This window comes from Enhydra lutris, unplaced genomic scaffold (assembly GCF_002288905.1).
Source record: "Enhydra lutris kenyoni isolate GAN:26980312 unplaced genomic scaffold, ASM228890v2 scaffoldscaffold39, whole genome shotgun sequence".
Lineage (NCBI taxonomy): Eukaryota > Metazoa > Chordata > Mammalia > Carnivora > Mustelidae > Enhydra > Enhydra lutris.
This window is the reverse complement of record NW_019154123.1, coordinates 25,071,746-25,086,032: the sequence shown is the minus strand read 5'-3', so window position 1 is coordinate 25,086,032 and position 14,287 is coordinate 25,071,746. Positions and strand designations below refer to the sequence as shown.

General features: G+C 56.5%; 1 protein-coding gene across 1 annotated transcript in view; it reads left to right on the top strand.

Moving 5' to 3' along the window:
* LOC111155044 (adenylate cyclase 5) overlaps positions 1-13,408 on the top strand; it is a 146,092-nt gene extending 132,684 nt beyond the window's left edge. The window contains exons 15-21 of the mRNA XM_022515072.1: positions 775-950; positions 2,884-2,916; positions 4,253-4,385; positions 8,045-8,308; positions 9,337-9,541; positions 10,511-10,635; positions 12,608-13,408. Coding sequence (XP_022370780.1) covers positions 775-950; positions 2,884-2,916; positions 4,253-4,385; positions 8,045-8,308; positions 9,337-9,541; positions 10,511-10,635; positions 12,608-12,736 — 1,065 coding nt within the window. The 3' untranslated portion in view covers positions 12,737-13,408. The remainder of the gene's footprint in view (positions 1-774; positions 951-2,883; positions 2,917-4,252; positions 4,386-8,044; positions 8,309-9,336; positions 9,542-10,510; positions 10,636-12,607) is intronic.
* The last annotated feature ends 879 nt before the right edge of the window (positions 13,409-14,287 follow it).

The window sequence follows — 14,287 nt, the reverse complement described above, 5'->3', positions numbered from 1 at the left end:
CAAACACTTGCCGTTTTCAGAATTTTGGGTTTAAAGTTGCAGATCAGGGGCTGGGGCGCCTAGGCTCCCCACAGTTACTGAGGGCGCCAGGCATAAGCCACCAGGTGGTTTCAACTCATGGAACCGTCTCAGTGAGCCCATGACACACGAGCTTTTGCAGATGGGGAAACTGAGGCTTCGAAAGGTTGAATAATAAATGGCCCAAGTCACACAGACAGTCCATAATAAATCAGGGGTAAGACTCAGGTCTGTGGGAGCCTGGAGCCTTGCTCTAACCTCGCAAACACTTGCCGTTTTCAGAATTTTGGGTTTAAAGTTGCAGATCAGGGGCTGGGGCGCCTAGGCTCCCCACAGTTACTGAGGGCGCCAGGCATAAGCCACCAGGTGGTTTCAACTCATGGAACCGTCTCAGTGAGCCCATGACACACGAGCTTTTGCAGATGGGGAAACTGAGGCTTCGAAAGGTTGAATAATAAATGGCCCAAGTCACACAGACAGTCCATAATAAATCAGGGGTAAGACTCAGGTCTGTGGGAGCCTGGAGCCTTGCTCTAACCTCGGGGCTCTACTGCCTAACCCTAGCCACACGGGCTGGAGCCCCAGCTCCTGGTTCCTAACCCGGGCCCTTTCTCTACCTCCCAAGTTTGCAGCAGCAGAAATACCCTCAGAGCAGGCTTGGCCTGTGGCCAGCTCAGACTGGGGGGGATGTTGGAGGGTGGGTGGGCCAGGGGAGGTGGGGCCAGGGTGCTGAAGCTAGCTGCCCTCTCTCCGCAGTACTTCACCTACAGCGTGCTGCTCAGCCTGCTGGCCTGCTCCGTGTTCCTGCAGATCAGCTGCATCGGGAAGCTGGTGCTCATGCTGGCCATTGAGCTCACATACGTGCTCATCGTCGAGGTGCCCCGCGTCACACTCTTTGACAATGCTGACCTGCTGGTCACCGCCAATGCCATGTAGGTGGCACCCCGCCCCCATGCCTGGCTGGGTCTGGAGCATTGCAGAGAGGCCGGAAGAGTGGGTGGCTGGGAGCTTGGGGTGCAGGGGCCTTGCAAGGGCAGTGTTCTGTTCCTCCGCAGCTGACCGCCTGGGCAAAGCACCTCAGTGTCTTGTTTCCCTCCTTCCCTTCCCCAGTATGGGGGGTGGCCCCAGGGTGACTGGGTCCTGCTGTCCTTCTGCTTCCAGTTTGCTACTCAGTCCTGCCCTCAAGACTCAGTGAATTGTTCCTCATTTGTTCAGGGCAGCCTCTGATGAGCTGTTTTCACTTAACTCCGTCAGCCTATGGCACCTCAGGCCCAGGGAGGGGTCAAGATTCGACAGAGCTGAATAGCAAGGTCTGTGGGAGCAGAAAAACAGTCTTTGTTGTTCTTGGGCTCTGTGTCCTGCCTCGAGCTAGGCACTGGGACATGCATTATCCCTTTTCATCCTCATAGCAACCCAGCCAAGTAGACAGGGCTTCCATGGATGGGTTGGGTAATTTGTGCACTGCTCAAAGGCTCCTAGTTATGACGGTGAGTCATTAGGTCTCACATCTAGGTAGCAGGCTTGAGAGTTGTAACCCAGGCTGTCTAGCTCCCAGTAAAATGGAAATCATATCCATAGTAGTAAAATGTTCATTAAGTGCCTGATGTCAATACGCTTCTGTTCCCATCACCCCAGTACACACACACACACACACACACACACACACCAGGAAGTGCAAAAAATTTTCTGTGTCCCCTGAGAAAATGCAGCCAACTGTGTTTTCTCCAAGTTATAGGAAGGGATCCATTCATCCTTCTATCCATTCATCCAAAGCTATTTATTGAGGGCCTCCCGTATTCCAGGCACTGAGCCAGTGGCAGAACATTCATGGATGAAACAGGCTATAACTCCAGTGTCAGAAATGTCACTTTCTAGTGAAGAGAGTGTCACCTGAGCAAAGGAAGGTATAATGAAGGGTCTAAGATCCAAGGACGCTCTTCTCAGTGGCGTGTGGAGCTGTGGGCAGCCAGCCAGGAGACACAGTAGCTCCAGGAACGGGGCAGCCCGCGGTCCTGTGAGGACCGGGGGAGGGAGGAGGTCCAGGCTTTTCTACTCTCCAATCAGGGTAGGAGCTGGAAGTTTGGCCTCCTCTTTCTTATGTGCTCCTTCCCCCACCCCTAGCCTCTCCTCTCCTCCTGCTGGAGCAATAGCAGAGAGCAGAGAGGTCCTTTCTGGTTTGGGAGACACTGGCTTGGCTCTAGGGCAGCTCTGCCCAATAGATTAATCATGCAAGCCACGTACATCATTTAAAATTTTCTAGTTGCTCTATTAAAAAAGCAAAACATGCAATTTTAATCTTTGTATTTGACCAATATATTCAAAATATTATTTTAATACATAGTCAATATAACATTATGAATGAAACTTACTACATTTTTTCCCACACTAATTCTTCAAAACCTAGTAGCTCTTTTACACTTCCAGAACATTGTAACTTTAGCCACGTGGGAAGGCTCAAGAGCCACATGTGGCTGTGGTAGCCACACCGGACAGCACAGGGTCATGTCTCTCTTCCTCTGGATGCGGCAAAGTGCTGGGGTGGGAGGTGGGCTGACTTCTGCCCAGGTCGATGTGCTGGGGGGCCCCAAGTAAGGGCTGGCGATTTGTGGTCATGGTGACCAGATACTGGCTGGGGCTGGGCTTTCGGCAAGACTCCCATCCTGAAAGTATCCTTGGATCCAGAGAAGTGCTGGGGGTGGGGGACGAAAGAGCAACAGTAGTAGCAGTGGGCATGGGGTAGCAGAGCTAGGAGTGGGGACATGGCAGTGTGAGGGGGGCCAAGCAGGGTAGGGGAGCACAGTGAGCGTGGAGACTGCCGATGCAGAAGAGCAGCCCCAAACGGCCCTCCCCACTTCCTGTTCACAGAGACTTCAACAACAACAACGGGACCTCCCAGTGGTGAGTGGATCTGCTCCTCCAAGTTCCATACAGCTCCTCCCTGTCCTTGGTGCCGAGCAGCTAGAGTCCAACTGCCCAGGGCCCAGGAGAGAAGGCAGTGGTGCCCCGTGGGGAGGGGACCTTGGCGGCAAGGTGGGCAGTGAAGGAGGAGGCTGGAGGGGGCCAGGAAACCCTTTCCTCACCGGATACCAAGGGGGCCTCCCTGGGTAGATGTGCTTCTTGGATGATTCCCACCACCCCAAGGTGGTCTGCAGACTCAGTAGCTGGGTCATCTGGACCCACAGACCATCCCACATTCCATCAAGCTCTTCCCCAGGAGCATGTGTGAGATCCCAGGCACAAGAGAACGGGAGCTGGTGACCTCACCCCCCGGCCCCTGCCCCCGCTCCCGCTCTGGAAGACAGGAGCCAAGGCAAGGCCTGTGGGGTTTGTAGGGTAAGCCCTGCCCTGGGGCGGCTGCTGGGTAGGGAGTCTGCAGCATTCAAGGTTTGGGCTCTTTGCTGGGACAGGGAGCAGGGTTTGGGAGAGCTGCTTGGTTTTGTGTGGGGGTTTTTGTTTGTTTGGGGTGTTTTTGAGAGAGAGCATGTGCACATGCATGTGGGAGGGGAGGGGCAGGGGGAGAGGGAGAGAGAGAGTCTTAAGCAGAGACTCCACACCCAGCATGGAGCCTGTCGCCAGGCTCAGTCTCACCACCCTGAGACCAAGACCTAAGCTGAAATCAAGTCAGCCATTTGACTGAGCCAGCCTGGTGCCCTGGGATAGCTGCTTTTATTAAGAGTACTTACTAATAATATTAGCAGGAATGTAATTAGCCATTATTAGCTACCAGTTTTGGAGTTCCTACTGTTTGTCAGGTGCTGCGCAAGGAATTTTTTATGCAGTATCTTTAATTCTTAGATGTGGGTGTCGTTATCCCATTTTACAGATTAGGAAACTAAGGTTCAGAGAGGTTAAGAGACTTGCCCAGAGCTGGTCAGCATGGCCTGCTTGGCTCCCTTGTTACTGTGCCCACGGGCCTTATCTTATCCACTGGGTGAGACCAGGGATGTACATACTGCCTTTTACCAGGGCCTCACTGATCCCCTCATGTGACCAGAGAAGGTTCCCGGGCGGGGGGGGGGGGGGGGGCATCAGGAAAGGAGTCACGACTGCTGAGCTGCTGGTGGGAGCAGGGGCTGAGATGGGGCTGCCAGCCAAGAAGGCTTCCTGGAAGAGGCCCTACGTCAGGAAAAACTTGAGCAGGAGGGTGAGGAGAAGGGGGCATAGTGGGAGGAAGAGAAAAGCAGGGGCCTTGGAGCCCACCATGAAGCGCCGGGCCATCTCCCTCGGCCTGCAGCCCCGAGCATGCGACCAAGGTGGCGCTGAAGGTGGTGACGCCCATCATCATCTCGGTGTTCGTGCTGGCCCTGTACCTGCATGCCCAGCAAGTGGAGTCCACTGCCCGCCTGGACTTCCTCTGGAAACTGCAGGTGGGTGACCTGGGGCTGGGCTGGGGAAGCATCCACACCTCACAGCACTTTGTGAGTGAACGGGCTCATCACTTGGGCTGGTTGGGCCTTAGCTCTGCACTGCTGGGGTGTCCTGCTGAGGCCTCACCACCCCCCCAACTAGTGCCCCAGGTCCCAGCAGCTCTGCTCCCTTCTTTCAGGAGCCCAGGGGCAGAACCCCAGAGCTTATTCCAAACACACCTCCCTTGGTAGTGCTGGGAATTGGATGGGTCACAAATCCTGAGCAGACCCTACTGTGTGCATCCAGGGGCAGGGACAGGGCATGGCCAGCTCCAGTCTGTGGTGTGGGCAGCAAGGTCTCAGGAGTGGGTAGGAAGGAGTAGCAAGAGGTGAGTATGGGGAGGCTGCTGAGCAGGGCTTGACGTGACCAGAACTGGCTTGAAGGCCCTTCCAGGGGAGAATGGATGGAAGGGGCATCAAAGACCATCGATAGGAAGCTGTGCCCTTGCCCTGGAGAGAGGTGGCCCAGGCAGGGACAGAGGCAGTGGGGTACTAGGTGTCCCGCATTCCACCCTCCCGGCTTTGTGCCTGCGCCCTGATGGTGTCCACGTGCAGGAGGGGATGCCAATGGGCCACATGCAGGATAAGGCTCCAGGTGCTCGCAGGAGACCCAGTTGCTGTCGTCACCTGCTAGGTGGCCTCAGAAGTTCCAGGGAGGGCGCCCAAGGGCATTCATGGTGAGAAAGCCATCTTCCCCTTGGGCAGCCTCAGACCTGTTATCCCAGCCCAGTCTCTGCCTCCCCTGGCCTGGCCTCCATTTCTAGACTCCTTCTCCGGCTCACCTGCAAACCACTTAGGCTTCCTCATCCTCAGCTTCTTACTAACGCTGAGACTCAAGTCTTCAGGCTGTAGCAGGAGGTCCCGAGTTTTTGTTAAAGATGGGGAATCCAGTTGCCCCTGCTGCTGGATGTGTTGCACGAGGTTGGCTAAGGTCCCTGCTGAACGGATGCCCTGAGGTTGGAGGGAACCTGTTTTGCATGTGGCATGCCCCTGGGCAGCCCTGTGTTGGGAGGGACCTGGGACACCTCCAGGGTGAGGCTCTGCCTTCTTGGCTCACATTGCTGCCTCCCTGCCTTCTTTTGGCTCCCAGCCCTCTCCTTCGGGGAATCTCCCCGGAGGTTCCAGCTCTCTCCTAGAGGCTGACGAGACTCCAGGGTACCTAGGGCTGATGTCCGTCCACTTCTCTGCGCACACACACACCCAACCTCCTGCATGAGCCCCAAGGAAGTCCCCCACCCCCAAGATGGTTGCTATTGTGCAGCTCAGTTGTGCTGTAGAGACCTCGAGAAAGGGGTAGAAGCAAGGGAAGGGTGAACCTGCCATTCAGCCTGCCTGTGACCTGCTGCCCTGTCAGCCTCACCCCATGTCTGCCCGGCTCCTGAGTGCACAGGGTCAAAGTGAAGCTGCCTGCCAGGGTTGAGCAGAGCAGCCTGAGGCTTCCTCACAGCCCCACCCCAGAGCTCAGGCAACAGCAGCTCCTCTCCCACTTAGAGAACAATTAAGAAGGCCTGTGCGCAGATGTATGGGGGTGGGGGGTAGTGAGCGTGTCTCCACCTGCCAGGGGTGCTGGCCTTTCTCCACTGAACCCCTGCAACAGGCTCAGGATGCTTACACATCCCTCCATCTCCTGTCCCCCTCCCGGACTTTTGGAAGGGGGAACAACATGCCAATAAGCAAAAACTTGAACACAGGCTCTTGGGATGGGTGAGTGATAGTCCATTGCCCCATCCCTAGTCTAATCCAGAAGCCAGTTTTGCTGTTGGATCTTTGGCCCTGGTGGGTGGGTGTGGTGCTGACAGGAAGATGGGGAAGCCTGCGGGCCTTAGCTTCCCTGAAGCATCTGCAGGAGGCATCAAGTCTGCTCCTGGGCGGACCACTGGGCCTCAGTTCTTGGGAGAGCCCAGTCTTGTCCCTCTCCCACAGCACTGACCTTATTAGGCTCAGCAGGGGGGTCTGTGGGGCCCTGAATCTTCCTTCCCGGCCAGAGCCCAATCCTAGAAGCAGTTGGCTATGTTGGGAGCTGTCTCAGGGCAAAGTTGTCCAGATGTGGCAGGAGTCCCTGGTCGGGACTTGGCCTCTGTTCCCAGCAGTCGCCATGCTCCCAGTGTCCCAAGCCCAGCCTCCACCACCACCTGCCTGACACTGGGCAGATGTACAAGGGAAGGGTGCGTGTTGTGTTTCTGCCACCTGCGGGGCTGATCAAAGGAGCTGTGTTCTCAGCAGGCAGTAGGGCTGGAGGCAGGCTGAGCATTTGCAGGGGCAGATGGAGCAGCTGGACCTCCTCCATGAGAATTACAGCGATCCCTACTTCGCCCTTCCCTCTGGCACACAGGTTTCAGAGCTAGGAGCAGGTGGCCCTGTTTATGAGGATGGAGGCAAAATATCTCACCTCACAGGAGCAAAGGTCACATGGGTTAGAAGAGAGCTCATGCCCACTGGGCCCATCGGGCGTCTCAGGGTCCAATAACTTCCTTAGGCATGGCCCCCATTCTCAAGGCCATGTTTCCAGGGACTCTGGGCGTGATGGGTCCTCTCACCTAAGGCACAGGGCTACATCAGGCCTCTGAGCCTCAGGGCCCCTAAGCTTTCTGCCACAGCTGCTGGATGCAGGTCCTGTGCCTTTGGCTGGTGTGCCAGCTGTTTCCCCACAAGTAGCCACCACCCACCCCGAGAGTCACAGAAATTGTCCTGGCTCTTGTGGAGAATCTTGTTGCTGCCAAATAGGCCTCCACATGTAGTTAGGGAAGGCCCAAGCAGGCTGCCTAGATCTTTTCAGTGGCTCTGCTACTTATCCTTTACCTGCCTATTTTACCGACATGGTGACTCCCAGTTAAAGGGGCCATTTTGTTTGCCATCGAGGGGGAGGAAGGCAGGAGACTACACTTGTACCTCCTGTGTCACATGGCTCCTTGCACACCTTGCTGCATGACTGTCTCTGCGTTTCAGCCTGTGGGCCACCGTTGGCCTCTTGACTCGAGGGCTCTGCACTCTCCCTCTAACCTGGAGGGTGAATGACCACAGATCCCAGTTTCCCAGACCCAGGACCCAAACTGGGGAGGAATCAAAGTCAATGGTGATGTCCTCATCCCGCCCCGGGGGGCATTTTGGGGCACCCCCACTGTGTGGCCTGGGGCAAGTCTGCTGTTGTGGGAGCCCCGGAGAACGGGCAGGGCTTTAGGCCATCCTCCATGGGGCCAGGCTATTAAAGTGATCTTATCAAACTGCAGTTCCTGCTACAAAGAGAAAAATGGACGATTGAAGAGTGCTTGGTAGCTGGAGGGCCTTAAGGGGTGTGCGTGGTTTGGGACCAGCCCCGTAATGCCCTGCCTCGGTCTAGCTTTGGCCAGACAGGATGCTTTTGGCCTCTCCTTAAGGATGTTTCCAGTCTGGGGTTCCCTCCTTCAGGGCCAACACCCTCCCTCGTGCCACATTCTGAGGGGCAGGCAGGGCCCAGGCTGGGGCGTACACGTCTCTCCCCTTCCTGATGGCCAGAGCACCAGCTGCTCCCTGTGGAGAGCCTGGGCAGGGGGGGCGGGGGGGACGGCACAGAGGACAAAAGCCAGGCCCCCCCGGAGGCGTCGGGTGCATGGCCCTCCCTCTGAGCGGCTGCCATGTCCTAGGCCACGGAGGAGAAGGAGGAGATGGAGGAGCTGCAGGCCTACAACAGGCGGCTGCTGCACAACATCCTGCCCAAGGACGTGGCCGCCCACTTCCTGGCCCGTGAGCGGCGCAACGACGAGCTCTACTACCAGTCGTGCGAGTGTGTGGCCGTCATGTTCGCCTCCATCGCCAACTTCTCTGAGTTCTACGTGGAGCTGGAGGCCAACAATGAGGGCGTGGAGTGCCTGCGGCTGCTCAATGAGATCATTGCCGACTTTGACGAGGTACGGCTTGGGGGAGCTTGGGTTCCTGGAGTGGGAGGGATACTGGGGCACCTGAGGACATGCACCTTGCCTCCATTTCTTCCCCGAGCCTGTCACAGAGGAGGAAACAGGTTCACGGATGCGGCATGGCTTCCAGGCGGTGGGTGGCAGGGTGGGTGTTCCAGCCCCGGCTACTGGGGTTTGAAGTCTCAGCACCCTGGCTGTGCCCCACTGAGACCCTGCCCGGCTATCTCACTGACCCTGCCTGGCTGTCTCGCCAATCCTCCCCGTTCGCTGCTGCTCCTCTCATGCCCCCTAAGGCTGGGCAGGCCCCAGGCCGGGGCCCAGCTTTTGAGAGAGTCCAAGGAAGAAGGGACTCTCAGGCTAAAGGAGGAGGAAGGACAAAGATGCAAAGCCCTGAACAGTATGGACAGAAACACAAGTATGCACCTTCGCCAAGTCCCCAGTGTGTGCCAAGCGCTGGGTACACCGTGCCAGTAGGGCATTTTGGCCCTGGGAGCTCATTGAGTGTTGAGTATGAGGGGGCCAACCCAGTGGGAATGTAATGCCTGGGGTGAAGGATGATGGAGCTGGGACGGGACTGTGCTGGAAGCAGCCTATGAAGGTCCTAGGGCAGGGGGAAACAAAAGGTGGGTGAAATGGGTCTGGGCAGGCTCCTGGCTGGCAGGGCCTGGAGTTGGAAGAAGTGTATCTCTCTGGACAAAGACGAGGACATATCCCTGGGAGGGATGGGGATGTGAGCCCGAGAGGCGGGGAGATGGCCAGCAGCCCCTATTCGGGGCAAGAGGCTCTGGAATGACCAGGGAGCTGGCTTGGGGCTCCTGGTGCAGGGCAGATGGTAGCACCTGGCCACCTCACATGGGTGAGTACTGGAGGAGGCCTGCTCTGTTGGTCTTACACTGAGTTGGTGTGGAGATCGGCCCCCTGTGTGAACTTGGGGGGATGTGGGGGGCCACGCTGCTCCCTTCCCTGTAGACCTCAGTGCCCCAGCCGTGGTGGTGACCCAGGTTTTACCTCCTTCCATCCAGATCATCAGCGAGGATCGGTTTAGGCAGCTGGAAAAGATCAAGACCATTGGCAGCACCTACATGGCCGCCTCAGGCCTCAATGACTCTACGTACGACAAGGTGGGCAAGAGCCACATCAAAGCCCTGGCCGACTTTGCCATGAAGCTCATGGACCAAATGAAGTACATCAATGAACACTCCTTCAACAACTTCCAGATGAAGATTGGTGAGCTTGGCTTCCGGCCATTTGGGCCTGGGAAGAGCAGGTGGGGTGAAAAGCTCCACGTGGTGTGGCAGGACTGAAGAGAAGGGCTGTGGTGGGCGGTATCTAATGGACGGATGACATTGCTGTTTGGGAGCTTCTGCCGTGTTTGTGGTCCTGCGTCTCACACAACAGTGAGGCTTCATGCAACCCCCTGGTGACAGACCGTTTCTGTGATAAGAGGGAGTGCCCAGGGGCATGGAGACATGGTAGGAAATGTCTAGATAATGTCAGTTGAGCCAGGTGTGTTGGGAAAGGCTCTTGCCTGCAGAGGAGGGAGGACACTTCATGTGGGGAGCCAGCACAGCCGAAGTGGAGTGGCAGGGTTGGGGTGGGTAAGACTGGGAGGGTGGAAAGACTAGAGCAGACATGCCAGAAGTGAGACAGGGAGCCCAGGCAGAGGGCAGCGGCCTTGCCTCCTGGTGCTGGGTCATGGCGACAGCCCTACCCCAGCCTAGATACCCAGAGGGAGGATCACTTGGACAGAGAGGAGACTGTGGGTTAGGAGCTAGGTTCTAAGAACTGCAGTGCCCCTGAAAGAAACAGAGGAGGTGAGGAGTAAGGAGAGGGGGAGTGATGGTACATGGAGTCTGAATTGACGTGAAAACGTAAATGCCACTGAGAGGGATGATTAAAGAAAGGCCGCTGGCTGATGCAGGTCACTGTGCACTTGAAGAGGACGTTCCTGGTGACGGGCTTGCAGCAGCTGCCGGCTGGCTGGTTGGCTAGTACATAGGAGCAGTGCTGTGTGAACAGACCTCTGTGGTTGGGGTTAGCAGGCCCTTAATGGTAGTAGTGGAGTGGGAGCCACAGGGCCAAGCAGGGCCAAGCATGGCCTCAGGCCCAAAGGACCCTGAGTATCTAAGGGGAATGACAGTGAGTGTGAGCTCTGGTCTGAGCCCTGATGAACATGCTGACTTCGGTCCCCTGCAGGGCTCAACATCGGCCCCGTGGTGGCTGGGGTGATCGGGGCTCGCAAGCCTCAGTACGACATCTGGGGCAATACAGTGAACGTGGCCAGCCGCATGGACAGCACCGGTGTGCCTGACCGCATCCAGGTGAGCGCTGGAACATCCACCACCCACCTCAGCCACATGGCGGGCTTCTGTCTGATGCTGCGTGGGCTTTGAGCAGGCTGCCCACAGTTCCTAGTCAGAATTTCGCGGCCAAACTTGAAGGTAGTTAGGGCTGTGTCTTGGGAGCTTGAAAAACACAATTGTGTTTCAAGCCCTCAGGACCTTGGACGTATCTTCACGCCTGTGCGAAGCCCTCTACTGGCCACAGGAGGAATTGGGGGTATAGGTGGGAGCCACGGCTCATGTCAAGCCAGGAGTGCTACTGTCACAATCCATGCGCACGAGGAGACACAGAGATGGCTGCAGGGAGCAAGGTCTTGCCGAACGGAGCCCCCAGCACTCGGGGCCTGGTTCAGGCAAGGCCACTCGTCCCCCTGGGATGGTGCTCCCAACAGCTAAGGGGGCTGGCCAGAGACGCAGAGACTTTCACTCCTCTCTTTTGCAAGCTGGTGTTTGTCATGCCCAGGTCTGCCTCTCTCCAGCTGCTGTTGTTTTTCTCAGGCCTTCCTTGATTCCCTCTGCTTCAATCCGACAACAGTGAGGCCCTAGACCGGGCTCTCTTCCTGTACCCTCCAACCTCCAGTGCCCCGTAAGCCTGTGGGCAGATTACTTAGCTTCCCTGGTCTTTTTCCCATTTGACCTGTGCTCTCTTCAAGGCCCCTTGCTCACACTGACATTGCTTAAGTGTCCCTTAAATTCTCTCTCCTGTGGGACTTCTGAACAAAGGGTCAGCCCCCGCAAAGCCCTGGCCAGATCAACCAGGCCTGGCTGGTGTGTAGATGCTGTTGGAGGGACTGGGCCAAATGGCTTTCTCTCCCCTCCAACCCTATGCCAAGAGGAGAAAGGACAACAAGACGGAAGATGGAGAGAGAGAGGCACGTGTGTACAGAACTTCTGACCCCACCCATAGATGAGTGAAGGACTCTGCAATGACACAGTGGCCTGGCACCTCACCTTTGCATAGGGCATTCCCATTCTTGGAATACATGTGATCACACAGCAGTTCTCCTTCCAGCAGCCCAGCCAGGCGTGATAGCCAGGCGGGGCCAGGATCCTCAGCAGGGGTGTCGTAGGGTGTGCTCACATAGCTGTCAGGTCACCTTGCAAGACACACGCTTGCATTGCTGTTCTGGTCAGCCTTTCTCCTTCACCCAGCACTAGCGCAGTGATGACTGAAGCCACTGGGGAGTTCCCCTCTCTGTTCCAAAAGCTAAAGCAGATGGGCAGTCGGACACACAGCTGAATCCAGGCTCTGCCATTTGTTAGCAGTGGAACCTCAGGGAAGGGACTTAGGTTGTCTGAGCCTGAGATAAAAGTGCTTTCCTTAGGGCGCCTGGGTGGCTCGGTGGGTTAAGCCTCTGCCTTCGGCTCAGGTCATGATCTCAGGGTCCTGGGATCAAGTCCCGCATCGGGCTCTCTGCTCAGTAGGGAGCCTGCTTCCTCCTCTCTTTCTCTCTGTCTGCCTCTCTGCCTACTTGTGATCTGTCAAATAAATAAATAAAATCTTTTTTAAAAAGTGTTTTCCTTAGATTAAATGAGATAAGCAGTGGCTTTCTACCTGCCTGTGGTGGAGTGAGACGTGAGTGAGCACACTGGTCTTAAGCTCGCTCTCGATGGTGGCAGGGCCGGAATGCTATGGACATGCCCACGTCTGCTCACCTTCTGCACCTCTCACTGTGGACAGTGACAGGCAGTTCAGGGACCACAGGCCACGCTCTGAGCAGCACTGAAAGAGCACAGGTGAGCTACTGGCCACACTGCCTGGCACGGAGTAGGTGCTGCTGTTCTGGTTTCTAACAGGCAGTTCCAAGGATGAGCAGCTGTCAGTCCCCAGGAGCCCCTGCCCGGGAGGTGCTGCCCGCCCTGTTGGGGATAGTAAGGCAGAGCCACCAGACAACAGACTCACAGCTTAGCTTAACCACAGCCTATCCTGTCTCCTCCATTGCCTCCTCAGGTCACCACGGACATGTACCAGGTGCTGGCTGCCAACACTTACCAGCTGGAGTGCAGGGGTGTGGTCAAGGTCAAGGGCAAAGGCGAGATGATGACCTACTTCCTCAACGGGGGGCCCCCGCTCAGTTAGCAGCTGCTACCTGGTGATGCCAGGCAGCCTGGCCTCCAGAGAAACAGAAATGGCTTCTTTGTGCACCGGTGGGCAGGTGGAAGCCTGCGCTCTAGCCCACGTGGCCGCGCCAGTGAGATTTTCCACTTTGACTCCAGAAGCAGCTTCTGCCTTTGTGGGTAGGCAGCAGCGTCCGTCCCAGGCCCCAGGGTGCCAGCGTCCTGCGAGCACCAAGCTGACCAAAGATGTTTCCTCCGTAGAAGACTCCACTAGGCGTGATCTGAATCTCGAGTTTTCTAATGGGTGCCGCTGCTGCATGGGTGGAGCGGAGCTGCCGGAGCTCTTACGGTGTGGGGCAGCCCGGCATGTGACGACAGGGCTGAGGGGGAGGCCTCGGCCGAGGGCGGGTGGCTCGGCGGTGCGACTCTGGCCCCGGGAACCTAGAGGCCCCAGGGGTCCGGTTTCCTGTGTGAGCCTTTCAACTTCCGACAGAGGCCACGGCTCCTGCCCCATGGAGGGGCTTTCTGGCAGGAGTGTGGGCTGTGGCTGGACTGCGGCCTTCTCCACAGTCCTCCTCCCACACCTACACACGTAGCCAAGGCCTCTTCAAGGGGAACAGAGCGAATTGTGCGGGGGAGGTGAGAGGACTTGAGGCAAGGAGGGGTGGTTCTGAGAAAAAGAATATTTATTAAATAAAACAACTTTCTGTGCCCTTCTTTAGACTACGCTAGTTGTATGCGTATAAGACCCACAAGCAAACAAAGATGCCACTGGGGTGGGAGGGTGGGGATCCCAACTTGTCTTTTTTGTATTTTTGATTTTGTACTCTTGAAATCCTTGGAGATCTAACAAATATACCAAATTCTATATTTTGTAAATTATACTAGAAAACAGCTGTGCACAGCATTTGTACCATACGTACGTCCGTGTGTGTACTGGTGTAGGTGTGTGTGTTTGTGCTGTTGACCTGGTCACGTACAGGATGCCTGCTGCCCTCACTGCAGATGCGGCAGTTTTTGTTTTTTTCCAGCTCCACCCAGAACAGGGAGCGTATGTGCTTTTGCGGTGCCCTGCACGCGGAAGTGGGAAGATGTGTGCAAACATCACCGCATTCAACACAGCACTTCCCTTAAGTTAAATGCAAATGGAAACAAAACAAAAAGCTGTTTTCCCATCTCAGGCCCAGCTGGAACCAAGGGAAACGGCCCCAAGCCGCAGCACACCACTGTCTTGTCTCCTCTCGGTTCCCTGAGCTGTCAGCTGTTTGCTGCCTGGGGAGAGGCGGCTCTGAGAGCTCAGGGACAGCCACGGGCGCTCAGCTGGTGTGCGGGCGGTAGCAAGCCTTACCTGCCTGACCTCAGTTGGCTATCGTGCAGGCGGCTCTCCCAGAAAGAACGCCGCAGACTCGGGGCTAACGTGCAGCCCTCGGGTGTAGGGAGGGTGGCGGCTTTGCTCTCCATCTGCAGACCAGAGAAAAGGGGAGAGCCCAGCTTCAGCGTCCAAGGGGCAAAGTTAGCAGAAATTTTTTGTCTGGTTTTTGTTTTTTGGGGGGAGGGGGCAGTTAAATATATA